At 41.5% G+C, this 15,000-nt stretch overlaps 1 protein-coding gene across 1 annotated transcript in view; it reads left to right on the top strand.

The window, feature by feature from the left end:
- Positions 1 to 15,000, top strand: part of pard3bb (par-3 family cell polarity regulator beta b) — a 617,911-nt gene that overhangs the window by 312,627 nt on the left and 290,284 nt on the right. Inside the window, exons 8-9 of the mRNA XM_084314067.1 lie at positions 10,979 to 11,237; positions 13,967 to 14,089. Coding sequence (XP_084170193.1) covers positions 10,979 to 11,237; positions 13,967 to 14,089 — 382 coding nt within the window. The remainder of the gene's footprint in view (positions 1 to 10,978; positions 11,238 to 13,966; positions 14,090 to 15,000) is intronic.

Genomic DNA, 15,000 nt, shown 5'->3' with positions numbered 1-15,000 from the left:
ATTTTAAATCGCTTTGGATAAAAGCGATAAAAAAGCAGCCATTTACCTGCTCTGCTGCGACTCACCTGCTGCTACGACTCACCTGCTCTGCTGCGACTCACCTGGGTTTTCCCAGGGGGATTATCAAAGGAACATCTTATCTTATCTTATGGAAATGAGACATTACAAGTCACAATGATTCAACATTGTCTACAGGAAACCACATGATGGCCGCCTAGTTATAGTTGAAAGTGGGGGTGCAAGATTTTTTTTTTTTTTTTTTTAAATTTTTTAATATTTTTTTTTTCTTTTTTGACAGGCAAGGTGTGGTTTGGAGGGGGTCCGGCACGACCCCCTCCGTGGCAGATTTTTTTTTTAAATTTAATGAACCTGTACGTGCAATTTCCTGCAATACAGAGCCACCACTAGACCCCTGGCCCTTCTATCCTCTTTGTTTTACTGTGTCCTACCAGTTTTTATTACTTTCATTGCTTTATTATGTTTTTAATCCTATATCTTGCACCATACTGTTTGTTTTTGTTGCTTTCATTGCTTTGCTATGTTTTTTTTCTTTCTTTTAATCTTATACCTTGCCTCACACTAATTTGTTTTTATCAACTTGCTTGTGAAGCACTTTGGTGTCAGCTGCCGCTGCCTGGAAATGTGCTATACAAATAAAACTGACTTGACTTGACTTGACTTCAATCTTGACCAATAAAGCTTCTCTTTTCACTATAAAACTCAGTTTATATTGCAGTATGATAGCCAATTACTATAATAATAATATATTAATATATATATATACTGTATATACACTGTATATTGATTTTTCGCTCATTCATTTTTATTAAATCAATCTCCTTTCAAATAGGCCAAGTTTTAAGAAAGAGAAAAAAGATATATTTCCATTACCTGTAACTCTTGTGTCTCTTTCTCTCCTTCTCTGCCTCCTCCCTGAGTCTGCAGTGCACAATCATGACATCGATCTCAAAAAAAAAAAAAAAAAAATGGAGGCCCCTCGTCACTATAGGCCCACGGGCCGCGGCCGTCGTTAATCCGGCCCTGCTCGTCTGCCATATAGATAGCGTTAACGTTTGCAAATAAAGTCAACGTCATCCAGCTCACACCACATATCTAGATAACGTTAGCTAGCGGCTAGCACTAAAGCTAACGCCAACCAGAGAGGGAAACGTTATTATTATTTATTCGAGGAAACCGTATGACCAGATCGCAATTCGGGACCGTGAAACACTTTTATTGTATTGCGTGGTAGAACCGTAGAAGTTCTACTACCACTCAATAGTAACTTATGTCTAACATAATCCTTTTATTTGAACAACTTACTGGAAAAGCCTGCCTGCCACCAATATTATGACACACTCTGTGCGCTTTGATACACTCAGCCTACCTGCAGCCAGACTGCAGCGCTGTGAGCCAAGGTCTACACGCTGGAGATGGGAGGCACTGGATCAAACCATAATGGGGCAGGGGGGGGGGGGGGTTCGCAATCTTTGGAAACTTAAAAACTTGTTATTAAGTGTCATTGCGTATTATTAATTTGATTGAAATTACGTAGATAATATTTATATATTGGGGGGGGGGATATATCAATGATCAAAAAGTGAGGGAGCAAAGAGACAAGCTTGCTCCCCCAAGTTCAATACTGGTAGAGCACCCGCTTCGCCTGCTCAATTACGTAGGCGCCTATGTATACTAGTAGTATTGTGTCGTTGCTCTTGGTTCTATTGTTTGTGGGAGATGTGCAGTTTCTTTCAATAGTGTTAAATGCTTATTTCTTTTTTTTGATGAATCAGTCGATATCTGTTAAAAAACATTTTTTTAAGCCAAACCCTTTCTAAGTTGTTGGATTCACTTCTAACAGGAGAGGGAATCCAGATATCAGGTTCAACCAATCCTAAAACAGCCTCATTTATGATTACTGTGGCTCCAAGCTATTAGATGTGAGGATGTGTCAGGGAAATACATTTTCCAGTCTATGGTGGGTGACAAAAAAAATGTGTCTTGTGTGGTTCCATCAAGCCCGTTTTCCTTCAGATATCTTGAGGTGAGAAGTCGGGGGACCCCTCTGAACATGGCAGTGCCCGTGGCATTTTCCTTCCATCAAATTTAAGATGGCTTAAAATAGCTTAACTTTGGCGCATGAGCCCAGTGACATGATGCCTGGTACCTCTGGATTCCTCAGAACCTCTGGCCCAGTAAGCTAGCGTGACATGATGCCTGGTACTTCTGGATTCCTCAGAACCTCTGGCCCAGTAAGCTAGCGTGACATGATGTCTGGTACCTCTGGATTCCTCAGAACCTCTGGCCCAGTAAGCTAGCGTGACATGATGCCTGGTACCTCTGGATTCCTCAGAACCTCTGGCCCAGTAAGCTAGTGTGACATGATGCCTGGTACCTCTGGATTCCTCGGAACCTCTGGCCCAGTAAGCTAGCATGACATGATGCCTGGTACCTCTGGATTCATCGGAACCTCTGGCCCAGTAAGCTAGCGTGACATGATGCCTTGTACCTCTGGATTCCTCGGAACCTCTGGCCCAGTAAGCTAGCGTGACATGATGCCTGGTACCTCTGGATTCCTCAGAACCTCTGGTCTCCTATGACACCAGTATCTTCATGCTGTCTTAAAAAAAACCTAAACAAACACTGGCATATCGGTAACACAAGTGCTTAGGTTATAAACTTGTCAGACTAAAAAAGCATTTTTATTGCTATAACCTACAGCATAAATAGTTAAATTCAATAAGTAGCCTAAAAGGTTAAACGTCTTTGGCAGAACTAATAGCTTGCCGATGGGTAACCAAGGGCAACAACAATCACCCCCAAACAGTAGGGCAAAAAAAAACATCTTACTGTCTTTTACTATTACAGTATTTACCTTACCACTATGTTACTATCCTCATACTACTACCTATCATGCTAACATGTCTATACTGCTATGTACTATGCTACTATCCCTATACTACTACCTACTATTCTGGCTATACTACTATTTACAGAGTGTACCACTCAAGCTCAATACTATTTGAAGAAAAATACCACTTACCCGTAGCTGCTGACTTGTTGTTCACACTTTGTACGTCAATTTGGATAAAGGTGTCCGCTAAATGACTAAAATGTAAATGTAACACAGTAGGCAGTTTCCGGCAGCCAACACAGCCACAGTACAATTATGTTACCACGGGAACAGCCTGGGCCCACATATCTTTCCTGTCAACTATTGCATTAACACACCATGCAACAGGAGATACACTTTGTCATATTTAGAACGTCTGCGATAGAAATGTCAAGTTAGAAACGGTCCAGAGACCAACACGTTGGCTTGTCTTTATAGTGGACACAGCACACCGTCCGTATCCCATTAGAAACACAACTGTATTGCGTTTGACCATACATATTTAAGATTTGATTTGATTAGATTAAAATGTATTGTCATCATACAGTACAAGTACAGTGCAACATACATAGGTTTGGCATCTAACCAGAGTGCAAATGTAACAGTAAAGTACAATATAAATATGCAATGTACATGTGATTAAATTGGGTATACACATACATCAATTAGTACTAATCTGTAATAGTGCTAATCAGATCCATGTACAGAGTTGTAGTATTAGTATTTACAGTGATACAGCATACAGGTATAAAGACACTATGGTAGTAAGTCATACTGGCCAGCAGCGTAACTAGTACGAGTAGGTAAGTGATATGTACAGATGCAAAAAGGATTATATGCAGGTATGTACAGACAGATGTGGATAGCTATAATACGGTCATAATAAATATATACGGTTTATATTATACAGCATTATTATACATGCTATCATACCCGGCACATGTGCTGCTGACACCTAGACGGTAGAGCATGCAGTCTGGAGAGGAGGATGATTTAGCAGAATTAGCCCTCATGAGATTCTATCCCTCCGCCGCTAAGCGAGTTAGGGAGAGGCGCGTGTCAGGACCAGTCGCCGCGTGCCATCACTCAGCCCGGGTAACCAACTGAGGAAACCAGGTTTATTTAGACAACATTAGATTACGCTCCTATTGTTTTCCCTTCCATATTAGCAAATGTTTCATGATTATGATATTCTGGTAAACTGAGACTGTTCCAGAGTCATTAGTTATGCGTGGGCGTCTGCAGAAAAAGCTGGTCCTAAATCCTTCCCTTGTTTGGTACCGTTATTGACTGATGCCACCATGCTGCTGGAGGTGCCTCACGGACCAACACAAGCCTTTGATAACGCATTGTCATCTTTTATATCGCTTATCAAAACATATCTTTATAGACTTAGTTATTATTTTATTTTGTGAACTATCATCTTTTATCAATAATGATAATAATAACGATAGCTTGTCGATAATAGCGATGTTAGCTTGTCGTGCCTGTAATACATCATTAGCACTGTTAGCTTGTGCCTGGCTGTAGGTTTGCGGAGTGTAACATCCATTTTCCAAATCTCAAAATGTTATCGTACAATGTTTTATTAAATTTATTAAAAAACAATGGTTCGAAGGTCCGTTTAGAAAAAAAACCTGCCAAAGTTCGAATCCTAAAAACAGGCTTCAGGGACAGCTCTAATGTGGACTAGAATAGCTGCTTCTTCACACCCACGTCTGTTGCCGTAAAGCGGTATGTTGCTGAAAAGCTGTAACTCCACACGGCATGTCGCTAGGTTGGAGAGTCGGCTTCTGTGTGTTTCTAGCGTTGACGCAAACGTGAAAGAGTCACTTGTTTTGTTTTTAACCATTAAAATAATTAGGTCGTCGTCACTGTCATAAGTGTCATATGGTCATATGGTCATACTGTCATATTCTTGCTGTGAGGCGACAGTGTTAACCACTACACCACCGTGCCGCTGTAATCACTAATCACATTTAGTTATTAGTTCATCTGGATGGATCTGCAGATGAAATGTATAGTGTTGCCAAGGGAACACACTGCCACCACCATTGTACATGATAGGAAATCAACCAAATATATATCTGTTTAATTTAGCTAAGCTAGCTTAATTCAATATTAGCCATGTTACCATGCTAGCTTTAAAACATCCTGTCTTATCTTATCTTATCTTTAGTGTACTTGTCTCTGTTTGAACAGCTTATCTATCAAGATCAATGCCAGGATATGTTTTAATTTGGTTTTATAGGATTTCTCCGTATCATGGTTGTAAAATGTGAACTACATTTTTATTCACCCAGAAGTGATCCTTAATTCACGCAGATCCATATTTAACACGACACAGGGAATTACGTTAAAACCTTCACGCAAACAAAACATAGGAAATACCCAGAATATAGTATGCTTTATTCAATCACAGGATAACAATAAGGAATAAAGAACAGTTACACAGTGAGAAAGCTGTTTGCGATCATTGTTTTAAAGTGAATACTGTAAACGGATCATTCAGGTTACGGGGGAACACAGCCTGGGAGCTGAAGAGACCAGGGGATGATAACCAGCCCTGTTCTCACCTCATAACTCATTCTCTTCATCTACACAGGAAATTAGGTTTATTTAGAATATATTACATTACAGGCCTATTGTTCCCCTACCTCGTTATTAGATCTATTATGATTATAATATTCCCATAACTGGAGACTATATTTAGAAGTGAAGGATCTGCAGGCAGATATGCATTAAATAATCCTTCCTTATTTTCTTTCACGTAAATGTAGCTTAATATTATGCATTTTCTTTTTTTCTTTCTTTTATTCAACCAGATAACCAATGAAGGAATTCAGGTTAATTTAAATTTGATTAGATTACAGGCCTATTGTTTTACCCCACAATTATATTATGTGTTACATGATAATAATATCCTGGAAACTAAATACTGTGTTGTGGAATGTTTTTAGGTGGATACACTGTACACGGAAACGCCTCTATCCTTTAAAACTCATTATTTCTGCAGAAACAGATGGGGAAAATATTAGCACTGTGAGTCATATAAATGAAAACGAGAACTGTTGGGGAAACACAATACCCTGTTTTATCGTACTATATCATTCCCCTCTGATAAATTGGCCCATTTTCACGAAGCCTGCCAGAGTAAAGAGTGGCGGTGACCTAAAGGTTAAACTTGTGACTTGTGACTGGAAGACCGCCGGTTCAATCCCCCGGTCCGACCCGGGCTGCATAAGCAAATTAATGACTCTCTCCCCTCCGCGAGCAAGGCTAACCCCCAGCAGAACAGTCCTTTTAACTACCACATCGTTCATCACTGAGATAATTAACCGTTTAAATGAAGTTTGTTTCCAGTAAATTAGATTGTATTCCCATATCGTTTATTATGACTTAATGTATTATTGTTAGTCTCTGTATCCTGATATTGTATTTTCGGTACCAGATACTGTTAGACAGAATTATGAAGCGATGCAATACTAATATAATATATACAGAGCTTACTTTAGAAAATGTTTGTTTTAAAATATAATATGTCTATATATATGTACATTTTTCATTTGTTCTTTAACCTGCCCATTGACCTCTCTCTCTATCTCTCTCCCTCTCTGTGTCTCTCCATCTCCCCTCTCTCTGTGTCTCTCCTCTCCCTCTCTCTCCTCACTATCTATATCCTCTCTTTATTTCTCTGTCTCTCTCTTCATCATCTGTCTGTCTCTCTCTTCATCATCTGTATATATCTCTCTCTTCCTCATCTGTATATATGTCTCTCTTCCTCATATGTATATATATTTCTCTTCCTCATCTGTATATATGTCTCTCTTCCTCATCTGTATATATGTCTCTCTTCCTCATCTGTATATATGTCTCTCTTCCTCATCTGTATATATGTCTCTCTTCCTCATCTGTATATATGTCTCTCTTCCTCATCTGTATATATGTCTATCTTCCTCATCTGTATATATCTCTCTCTTCCTCATCTGTATATATGTCTCTCTTCCTCATCTGTATATATGTCTCTCTTCCTCATATGTATATATGTCTCTCTTCCTCATCTGTATATATGTCTCTCTTCCTCATCTGTATATATGTCTCTCTTCCTCATCTGTCTCTCTGTCTCTCTCTTCCTCATCTGTATATATGTCTCTCTTCCTCATCTGTATATATGTCTCTCTTCCTCATCTGTATATATGTCTCTCTTCCTCATCTGTATATATGTATATCTTCCTCATCTGTATATATGTCTCTCTTCATTATCTGTCTCTCTGTCTCTCTCTTCCTCATCTGTATATATGTTTCTCTTCCTTATCTGTCGCTCTGTCTCTCTCTTCCTCATCTGTATATATGTCTCTCTTCCTCATCTGTCTCTCTGTCTCTCTTCATTATCTGTATCTCTGTCTCTCTCTTCCTCATCTGTATATATGTCTCTCTTCCATATCTGTCGCTCTGTCTCTCTCTTCCTCATCTGTATATATGTCTCTCTTCCTCATCTGTCTCTCTGTCTCTCTCTTCCTCATCTGTATATATGTCTCTCTTCCTCATCTGTATATATGTCTCTCTTCCTTATCTGTATATATGTCTCTCTTCCTCATCTGTATATATGTCTCTCTTCCTCATCTGTATATATGTCTCTCTTCCTTATCTGTATATATGTCTCTCTTCCTCATCTGTATATATGTCTCTCTTCCTCATCTGTCTCTCTGTCTCTCTCTTCCTCATCTGTATATATGTCTCTCTTCCTCATCTGTATATATGTCTCTCTTCCTTATCTGTATATATGTCTCTCTTCCTCATCTGTATATATGTCTCTCTTCCTTATCTGTATATATGTCTCTCTTCCTCATCTGTATATATGTCTCTCTTCCTCATCTGTATATATGTCTCTCTTCCTCATCTGTATATACGTCTCTCTTCCTCATCTGTATATATGTCTCTCTTCCTCATCTGTATATATGTATATCTTCCTCATCTGTATATATGTCTCTCTTCCTCATCTGTATATATGTCTCTCTTCCTCATCTGTATATATGTCTCTCTTCCTCATCTGTATATATGTATCTCTTCCTCATCTGTATATATGTCTCTCTTCATTATCTGTCTCTCTGTCTCTCTCTTCCTCATCTGTATATATGTCTCTCTTCCTTATCTGTCGCTCTGTCTCTCTCTTCCTCATCTGTATATATGTCTCTCTTCCTCATCTGTCTCTCTGTCTCTCTTCATTATCTGTCTCTCTGTCTCTCTCTTCCTCATCTGTATATATGTATCTCTTCCTCATCTGTATATATGTCTCTCTTCATTATCTGTCTCTCTGTCTCTCTCTTCCTCATCTGTATATATGTTTCTCTTCCTCATCTGTCTCTCTGTCTCTCTTCATTATCTGTATCTCTATATGTCTCTCTTCCTTATCTGTCGCTCTGTCTCTCTCTTCCTCATCTGTATATATGTCTCTCTTCCTCATCTGTCTCCCTGTCTCTCTCTTCCTCATCTGTATATATGTCTCTCTTCCTCATCTGTATATATGTCTCTCTTCCTTATCTGTATATATGTCTCTCTTCCTCATCTGTATATATGTCTCTCTTCCTCATCTGTATATATGTCTCTCTTCCTTATCTGTATATATGTCTCTCTTCCTTATCTGTCTCTCTGTATCTCTCTTCCTCATTTTTCTCTTTTCTATGTCTGTCTCATCTCTCTCTGTCTTTGTCTCTATTTCCCTCTGTCTCTACTATATTCTATCTCTGTATATATTCTCTACTGTATGTATATCTCCTCTCTGTATATCATCTATGTATATATCTTCTGTATATCCTCTCTTCTTCCTCTGTATATCTCCCCTCTGTATCTCCTATATCCCTGTCTCTTATCTCTGTCTCTCCTTTATGTCTCTACTCTATGTCTGTCTCTATCATCTCTATGTCTCTCATTTCTCCTATCTATCACTCTCTCTCTCTCTGTATATCATATCTCTCTGCGTTTCCTCTCTCTCTGTCTCCCTTCTCTTTATGTCTCTCTCCTCTCTCTCTGTCTCTCCTATCTCTCTCCTCTATATGTCTTTGTCTGCCTCACCTGTCTATATTCTATCTATCTGTCTCCTCTCTGTCTCTCATCCCATATGTTTCTCTTCTCTCTCTGTCTCTCCGCTCTCTCTGCCGTTCCTCTATATCTGCCGTTCCTCTATATCTGTCTTCCCTCTATATCTGTATCTATCCTCTATCTGTGTCTCTTTTCTCTGTCTATCATCTATATATATTGTTATATATCTGTATCTCTTATCCTTCTCTCTTCTCTATTTATCTTCTATATATGTCTCTCCTCTGTATATATCATCTCTCCATGTATCTCCCCCCCTCTCTCTTATCTCTGTCCCCCCCCCTCTCTCTCTTCATCATGTCTCCCCCCTCTCTCTCTTCATCCTGTCTCCCCCCCTCTCTCTCTTCATCCTGCCCCCCCCTCTCTCTCTTCATCATGTCTCCCCCCTCTCTCTCTTCATCATGTCTCCCCCCTCTCTCTCTTCATCCTGTCTCCCCCCCTCTCTCTCTTCATCCTGCCCCCCCCATCTCTCTCTTCATCCTGTCTCCCCCCCTCTCTCTTATCTCTGTCCCCCCCTCTCTCTTCATCCTGTCTCCCCCCTCTCTCTCTTCATCCTGTCTCCCCCTCTCTCTCTTCATCCTGTCCCCCCCCTCTCTCTTCATCCTGTCTCCCCCCTCTCTCTCTTCATCCTGTCTCCCCCCTCTCTCTCTTCATCCTGTCTCCCCCTCTCTCTCTTCATCCTGTCTCCCCCTCTCTCTCTTCATCCTGCCCCCCCTCTCTCTCTTCATCCTGTCTCCCCCTCTCTCTCTTCATCCTGCCCCCCCCCTCTCTCTCTTCATCCTGCCCCCCCCTCTCTCTCTTCATCCTGTCTCACCCCTCTATCTCTTCATCCTGCCCCCCCCTCTCTCTATTCATCCTGTCTCACCCCTCTCTCTCTTCATCATGTCTCACCCCTCTCTCTCTTCATCCTGTCTCACCCCTCTATCTCTTCATCCTGCCCCCCCCCTCTCTCTATTCATCCTGTCTCACCCCTCTCTCTCTCTTCATCATGTCTCACCCCTCTCTCTCTTCATCCTGTCTCCCCCATATCTCTCTTCATCCACCCTTCTCTCTCTTCATCCTGTCTCCCTCATATCTCTCTTCATCCACCCTTCTCTCTCTTCATCCTGTCTCCCCCATATCTCTCTTCATCCCCCCTTCTCTCTCTTCATCATGTCTCCCCCCTCTCTCTCTTCATCCTGTCCCCCCCTCTCTCTCTTCATCCCCCCCTTATCTCTCTTCATCCTGTCTCCACCCCCCTCTCTCTTCATCCCCCCCTTCTCTCTCTTCATCCTGTCCCCCCCTCTCTCTTCATCCCCCCCTCTCTCTCTTCATCCTGTCTCCCCCCCCTCTCTCTTCATCATGTCCCCCCCCCCTATCTCTCTTCATCCTGTCCCCCCCCCCTCTCTCTCTTCATCCTGTCTCCCCCCTTCTCTCTCTTCATCCTGTCCCCCCCTCTATCTTCATCCCCCCTTCTCTCTCTTCATCATGTCCCCCCCTCTCTCTTCATCCTGTCCCCCCCCCTCTCTCTCTTCATCCTGTCTCCCCCCTATCTCTCTTCATCATGTCCCCCCCCCTCTCTCTCTTCATCATGTCCCCCCCCCTCTCTCTCTTCATCCTGTCTCCCCCCTATCTCTCTTCATCATGTCCCCCCCTCTCTCTCTTCATCCTGTCTCCCCCCTCTCTCTCTTCATCCTGTCTCCCCCCCCTCTCTCTCTTCATCCTGCCCCCCCCCCTCTCTATTCATCCCCCCTTCTCTCTCTTCATCCTGCCCCCCCCCCCCTCTCTCTTCATCCCCCCCTTCTCTCTCTTCATCCTGTCCCCCGCTATCTCTTCATCCCCCCTTCTCTCTCTTCATCCTGTCTCCCCCCCTCTCTCTCTTCATCCCCCCTTCTCTCTCTTCATCCTGTCCCCCCCCTCTCTCTTCATCCTGCCCCCCCCCCCCCTCTCTCTCTTCATCCTGTCTCCCCCCCCCCCCTCTCTCTTCACCCACCCCCCCCCCTCCCCCAGGGCCCAGGAGTTGTTCCGTCAGGCGATGCGCTCCCCTGTTGTCCGTATCGACGTGGTTCCCTCCCCAAACAGAGATCGCTACGAGAGGAGCCTGATTGGTCAGCTGTTTACTAGCCCCACCCCCGACAGCAGCCCCAGAGTCGCCACCAAAACCAAAGAGCCCCCTCCACCAATCAAAACCAAGCCCGTCTTCAAGCCTTCTGAGAATCCACCCATGCGATTGGCTGAGGACACCGCATCTCTGGAGGTTACTGTCGGTGTAAGTCCCACCCCACAACTGAGCCCATGACCGTGTTGCGTCTGCTTTATAATCCTTTTTTAATTAGATACTTAATTATAATGTATACGTTTCCAAAGGTTGAATCATGACAGGTGTTAAGACAATTATTTAATTTCACTTCATTGTTATTTATTCGTACATGGAATTGTTACAGTCCGACAGTGTCTTCAATACATATATTTCACTTAATCACAATTAGTGATTAATCACAATTAGTTATGACGTTTTTAACCTCTTAACTCATTCAGCGCCAGGGGTTGCTGTCTACCTTCTGGGTAGAACGCCATCGCTGTAAGTCAATGGGGCGCTTTGTTCACTTGCAAGTGCTTAAAATATATGAAATAGTATAGCTATGGATCTAATACACCCGTCGATTGTCAGTGAGTTGCTTCCAGTCAACATGCACAACACAGATTGTTTTTTCATCCGTACATTTCCGTTTTATACCGTGGTGAATAAGAGTATATTTCCAGAGCATTCTGTCTAATCTCAAGAAACTCGAGCAAACGGCGCTTCAATGTATTTCCTTAGAAATCGTGCCATTTGTCGCTTGATTTATGAATAGTTCTGAAAATAACGCTAGATTATCGGTATTATATGTGTCGTCATGCGCGAACAGAAGCGGGGGCTGAAAAATCGCTTCGCAGTGCTTTGCCCGCAGCCAACGTCAGAAACACACACACACACACACACACACACACACACACACACACGCTCCGATGGTGGCGAAAGAAACATCGGATTAACCCAAGATTCGTAACATAGAGTCCTTACCTGGTCTTTGATGTCCTGCAAAAAGATTAATCCAATTCCTGATCGCCATTCCAAATATTGATAGCGTTTATTGATCCAACGTTATATGTCCGAAAGGCATAATCCACACTGCTCTCAGTCCATGTGTTATAACGATACTACATGCCCGAGAAGGAAAACCTGGACCGGACTTGTTAGATCAGCGTACAGCCCAAGGGGGAGGGATTTCAATGATGTGCAATACTGGCTGGAAGGCGTAGGCGGCGATATTTGCCCTTTGTGAGCTCAGACCCATTCCCACTGATAACATCAGCCTGTATGGATGAAAAACGAATGGATATAGCTAATAACGCATGGCGAGTTAACCCAACTTTTTCCTTGATTGGCGCTGAATGAGTTAAGCTCAATCAGCCGGTACCGGGCCAATATTTATTTCACGTCACAGATAGATCAATACAGTCCGTATTAAGTGATATTTTCAGCACTACATTTGTTTAGCAATGATTTTAAGTGTTATTAGCTAAATATGAGCTTATACAAATCTCTGCGGATTGCACCGGAAAACGGATGATTTACAAGAAGACCCAGGGCTTTCATAAAACTATACTACCCAGCTCACACCAGCCGTGCAAAATGCAAGTCCAACCATTTTTCTCTTAGAAATATTGATGTGATTTTCACGTTTATATCTCACAGGTCGAACAAACTTCAACGTTATTGCCATAAAATACAAAGTATATTGTTTCTTTACCTTTCTGTGAACGTCTATAAAAAGAACGCGTCACAATCCGATAAAAAATGGTGGAGCTATGGACATTATACAAAAGTAACTGTACTTACAGTAGATTTCATTCACAGTATTTGCTGCCCTGTAACGGGCACCTGGTACTAAATCCAGATTTAATTCTGTCATTGGAAATAGGAGATTTGGGCCGATTCATAGATGTATAACTTGACCATAATAAGGTAATTTATAGGCCTGATAATCTATATTCTATATTAATATTTCAAATTGCATGTGTCCATATGGCAAAATTCTGTACTGTATCTACACAAACCCCTGTAAATCATCTCCCCTTTGTTAATTTGCTTAGATCTTTAGTACACTTGATTTCAAGACGGTGCTGAATGAGCTCAGTGGCAATTCTTCACTTTTGGTCAATGTTAGCGTGGTGTTATTTACCGTCAAATATGAAAAGCATAGTAACATACACAATATTTCAGACACTGGGAATACATTCTCTGAGGTCCATAGATACCAACAACATGCAAATGTACCTTGCAGAAGTGGAGCAATCTTCCATTTACTTGGGTATCCACTTTTAGGCACATTTTCAGAAAATATGGCTAGGGCTTTCAAGTTCAAGTTTCAAGTTTCTTTAATAGTTGTCATACAGAAGTACAGAATACTTTCATACAAAATTATTCTTACTGTTACGCTCCAGAGACTGTGCTAGACAAGATAGTATCAAATAACATAGTATAGCATGTAAATTAGAAGTAGAAAATGAGGTCACAGTGTTCAGTATAGACATATGTACAATGTTCGATGCAGAATAGACGTAACTGAGTTACCATATAATATACAATACTATGCAGTGTACTAATATACAATACTATATAGTGCAAAGCAGAAATGGGATGAGGTACAATTTAGGTATAATTTACAGTAAGATGTACGAGTTGTAGTGCAATCCTTCATCAATAAATATAAAGTGTGGGGAGTGGGTGCTACAGGTTAATATATTGGTTGATTCATTATTTTGGCTTCATCATTTGACAACTGAATTAGTATTCCTGGTTAGGAATAGAGACATCAAATTACTTTTGAGTACTGTAGGTAGGTGAGTTAACAACATGGCTTTATTTATTATAAAATAAACCTTCCCAATAGACCACAGCCATAGTTTGCATTGGCTTGTTTTACTCAACCCTGTGCTGTCCAACCAATCTAGACTCCAAAGGGAAGGAGTGACAGCCCTCTAATGAAGAAAAGTCCCGCCCTCTCCAACCTGGTGGCCAATAAGAAAGGAGGCAGGAGGCTGAGGATTGACCTGAAGAAAGGTGAGGAACCTGCGGTTTCGAACTGATGTTTACTTTGAAATAAATGTGAGGTGTGACTGGTCTCAGACCTGATCTTATTATTGGTATGTCTGTCCCAAGCAATCCCAAAACAACTATTAAAGCTGCTTTACTATCTTTTCCACTAGAGGGCCGCACGTTGTCACTATCAACAAACTCCAAAATGAAAGCCTTGTCACATATAAACATGCAAATGTCTTACTGGCACAATCTTGTTGTCATTTAAGAAAAAAATATGTTTGTGTATGGATTACACAATCTTAACTACAACATATAGGCCTACAGCAGACCTTCTAATAACAGGGTTGTTTGAGTAGGACACCATGACTCAATGAGACCTTCTGATAACAGGGTTGATTGAGTAGGACAACATGACTCAATGATACCTTCTGATAACAGGGCTGTTTGAGTAGGACACCATGACTCAATGAGACCTTCTGATAGCATGGTTGATTGAGTAGGACACCATGACTCAATGAGACCATCTGATAACAGGGCTGTTTGAGTAGGACACCATGACTCAATGAGACCTTCTGATAGCAGGGCTGATTGAGTAGGACACCATGACTCAATGAGACCATCTGATAACAGGGCTGTTTGAGTAGGACACCATGACTCAATGAGACCTTCTGATAGCCGGTCGTCAGGAAACAAATCTGCCAAATAATAATGACTGCGGCTTTATTTCACATCACATATAAATCAATACAGTCCATATTAAGTGATGTTGTGTTTCTTTTTTAAATGTAGCCAAGAGTAAAGACCCTAACCCTATCAAAACAGCTGTTCACAAAAGATCTGATCTGAGTCACATATGAGCAAATACATCAGATTTTGTCTGCAGTGTGAACGTAGCCATATACTCTTTCTTTCTTTCTTTCTTTCTTTCTTTCTTTCTTTCTTTCTT

Source organism: Notolepis coatsorum (assembly GCF_963971535.1).
Source record: "Notolepis coatsorum genome assembly, chromosome: 5".
NCBI classification, from domain to species: domain Eukaryota; kingdom Metazoa; phylum Chordata; class Actinopteri; order Aulopiformes; family Paralepididae; genus Notolepis; species Notolepis coatsorum.
This window is presented reverse-complemented; position numbering and strand designations above follow the sequence as displayed.